General features: G+C 50.9%; 1 protein-coding gene across 1 annotated transcript in view; it reads left to right on the top strand.

Annotated features, from left to right (window-relative positions):
* The first annotated feature begins 1082 nt into the window (after nucleotides 1–1082).
* The window catches only part of NEK2 (NIMA related kinase 2), an 11428-nt gene continuing 8927 nt past the window's right edge, over nucleotides 1083–3583 (top strand). Inside the window, exons 1-3 of the mRNA XM_019549441.1 lie at nucleotides 1083–1240; nucleotides 1766–1983; nucleotides 2420–2660. Coding sequence (XP_019404986.1) covers nucleotides 1145–1240; nucleotides 1766–1983; nucleotides 2420–2660 — 555 coding nt within the window. The 5' untranslated portion in view covers nucleotides 1083–1144. The remainder of the gene's footprint in view (nucleotides 1241–1765; nucleotides 1984–2419; nucleotides 2661–3583) is intronic.

The following is a 3583-nucleotide window of genomic DNA, read 5'->3' as shown; positions in this document are numbered from 1 at the left end:
CACACTTCTTCGTCCTCCTTGCTGGGAAGCCTCTGGCAGACTTTGGAGGGTGATGAATGCTATGACATGTACCTGTAACATCTTTCTACAAAACACAGAGAGAGGAGTTGGCTTTCTCCTACTGTTCATGTTTGATAAAAATGTTTGTGCCTTCTTTGTATGCCTCTTTCCTACCTTTACATTCGGGGTCTGGGCTGGAAGGGCTGTGTTATATACTGCAGAGCAGGGTGGGAAAATGATGGGGCGGGGCATGTGAGAGAGGGAGGAGAGAGAGAAAATAGATGAGGAAGGTGTGGGTGGGTGGGTGTGAGCTGTGCCTCTACACTTGCCTACCACCGTGGCTCTCAACGTCTTTAGACTGGATGTCCTCCATATCAGGCATAAGGCCCCACTGTAACGTTTGTGACTTGTATGTTGCCGATTCAAAACAAACTCATTTATATCTGACACGGCTCGTGGCTTTGCAGGGATGAGCAGGGGCCTAAGCCTCCATCCATTGGCTTCTTTCCTCACACCCTGTGGCCCCTTTCAGGGACCTGGCTGCAGGTTGGGAGCCACTGGCCTAGCGAGAAGGCAGCTGTGTAGCATTAGTGAGAGGCCAGTGACCCTTATCCCTGGTTGCCACGGGTCAGCGCGGCCTGTCAGGGACACCTGCCCAGCCTCTGCGTGTGCGTGCGCACGTGAGTTTGTGTGTGTGTGTGTGTGTGTGTGTGTGTGCGCGCACGGGAGGCTGTGCATGTGTCAGGAGCACCTGTCCAGCCCGTGGGGCGGGGGGGGCATCCTTGGGGCTGCGTGTACCTGTGGAGGAATCGTGTTTGGTGCACAGTGCACACGCGCGGGACCAAGAGTGCGTGCTTGTGTGGTGGGCTTTGAGACGGTTGGGGCCCCTCAGCCGTTGAAGGGACAGGGCAGCGCGCTCCCTGGGGGGGTGGGGACCCCCGCGGCTCCCGCCTCGCGACGCGGCTGTTGCCGGGCACCAGCAACTGTCGTTCGCGTCCTCCGTTTGCTTCCGGCGGCACAGCCAATGGTAGGGAGGGCTGGCCTGGGCGGGGCTTCGGCGCCGGCCAATGGGCGCCGGGGGCGGCGCGTTTGAAAACGGCAGGCAGCGCGGCGAGCCCTGCGGCGGGTGCGGGTTAGGGTTACCATGCCGAGCCGGCCCGAGGACTACGAGGTGCTGCTCACCATTGGCTCCGGCTCCTATGGCAAGTGCCAAAAGGTTCGGCGCCGCGCAGACGCCAAGGTACCTGCCCGGGACCGTGACATCGCGGGGGCGGGGTTTGCGTTGGCACGCGCGTCTTGTGGGGCTGGGGAGGCGGGGCCAGCCCAGCGCCTGCGCAGAGAAGCTGCCCCCCCCTTGAATGGACTAACTGCGCCTAGAACCCACACAGCCCTTGAAACGTCACGTGGGGAATGACGCAGCTCAGTGGTGCTTCCCTCCCCCTTCAGTGGCTTGGAATAGCTGATGGCTTCACTGGGGTGTGCGGGTACACGTGTGTCTATCCATATGTGTATGTACACACACATCACTCCTTGTCCTGCCCTTGCTAGCTAGAGTAAGGGGCTGTGAGGTCTGCATTTGTTTCTGCATTATCAGTATTTGGTGTTAATCCCTGCTGTCAGGTGCGGGGATCTTTCTTTAAGCCAATGGTATGTGGCTCTTGGAGCTCAGCCAGCTGTTTGTGTGGGTTTGCCTAGTGGCTTTATGGCTATCCCCAATAAGGGTATTAGGGACTTGTCAGCCAGGCCTTGGTGACTTCTCTTTCAGGTTTTGGTTTGGAAGGAGCTTGACTATGGCTCCATGACAGAAATGGAGAAGCAGATGCTGGTCTCGGAAGTGAATCTGCTCCGTGAGCTGAAACACCCTAACATTGTTCGGTATTACGATCGCATTGTTGACAGGACCAATACAACACTGTACATAGTGATGGAATACTGTGAAGGTGGTGACCTTGCCAGCCTGATTGCAAGATGTACCAAGGAAAGGCATGTAATATCTGTTTGTGAGACTTACTGACCTGGATGCGATCCTGGGCATTTAACAGGCAAAACAAAATGTATCTCTTGTTAAACTGCTAGAAGCTTCAGGCATGTAATCTGGGCCTGGCCAGTCTTTCCTTATGGAATAGGTTTGTTAGGGGGAGGAATTAAGGAGGTACCTCCTTGTTGGAAGGACACAACTTGAATTACTCTAAATAAATAAAGGCACAAGACGGGGTGGCGGTGCAGAGCTGGGAGGCTGCTGACAATGGGCATATCCATAGGGGTCCAAGGGCCCTGAACTCTGCCACAGGCCCTGCCCTTCAACTTCCAGTAGTCTGCCAGACTAACCTGGCATCCTATTATTTCTAATCTGTTGGTATTTAGTAGGCCTGTATAACCTGATAACTATAACTGATAAATGACTTGCTCACCTTTTCAGATACTATTTGGAAGAAAAATTTATTCTCCGTGTATTGACTCAGTTGACCCTGGCCTTGAAGGAATGTCACAGACGAAGTGATGGTGGGGTCACTGTATTACACCGGGACCTCAAGCCAGCAAATGTCTTTCTAGATGGCATGCAGAATGTTAAACTTGGAGACTTTGGACTAGCTAGAATATTACACCATGATACAAGTTTTGCAAAAACGTTTGTCGGGACTCCATATTATATGTCTCCAGTAAGTGCTCCTGGTTTCTACATCTCGTTCTTTTTTGATAAGGTCTCCTGAACGTCCTGGTTGTCTTAAAGGAAATGCTAGATAAATCTTAACTTATTGGAGGCAGCTTGCTGCTTTATTTATTTATTTTTTTTCCTTTCTCTTCTTTTTAAGAAAAGTGAGGACACTTTAAAAAAACTTTACAGTTGTTTAGTTTGTAACAATTTTATATTATGTCAGAGTAGAAATGGAAGCTTCAATTTATACTGTCTGACGGTAGGAATCCATACACTTTGAGAGCTAAAATGCCAGTAGTCATGGGCATAGCAGTACAGTTCCTGGTGTTTGGATTTCTATACTATGCATCCTTTGTCTAGAGTAGTTGTCAAACATGGCTTGTAGAGTGCTGAACTTTAGCCCACAAAACCATTTTCCCTGATTTCTAGGGCCCCCCCAAAGGGGTGGTGGTAGAGCCTACAGCGGAACTCGCTCCCTGCTGCTAAAGGTTGTCCCCCAATGGTGTCCCACACCCCTGAAGACAGCTGTGCTGTCCCAGTATTGCTTGCCCCACTACAACTTGCCCTGGCACTCCTAAGTCTGGCCTGCAAGGAGTCCCATGAGCCAGATCAGTGCAAGGTTAGCTTTGATGTCATTGGCCTGCAGTACAAGTGGATCAAGATGCTAGTGCTTGTCCTTGTTAGATGGCAGGGGATTGTTCAAAACTCTGCTATCCTGGCAGAAAAAGTCAAGAACAGAATTGCTGCTGTTAAACCCTGGCAGTCACATGAACAAATCTAACTTCTTAAGGAAAGAATTGTAACCTTAAATATTAGGATTCTTGGTTCTGAGTAGCAAGCCATGCTTTTTCAGCAATTTAATAGCTCCCTTGCATTGTGATATTTTTACCCTTGTGAGCTATTTCTTATTTGGAATCCTTCGTTGCC

This window comes from Crocodylus porosus, unplaced genomic scaffold (assembly GCF_001723895.1).
Source record: "Crocodylus porosus isolate Cpor-Errol unplaced genomic scaffold, CroPor_comp1, whole genome shotgun sequence".
Lineage (NCBI taxonomy): Eukaryota > Metazoa > Chordata > Crocodylia > Crocodylidae > Crocodylus > Crocodylus porosus.
Note: the sequence above shows the minus strand (reverse complement) of the source record. Positions and strands in the feature narration are given on the sequence as shown.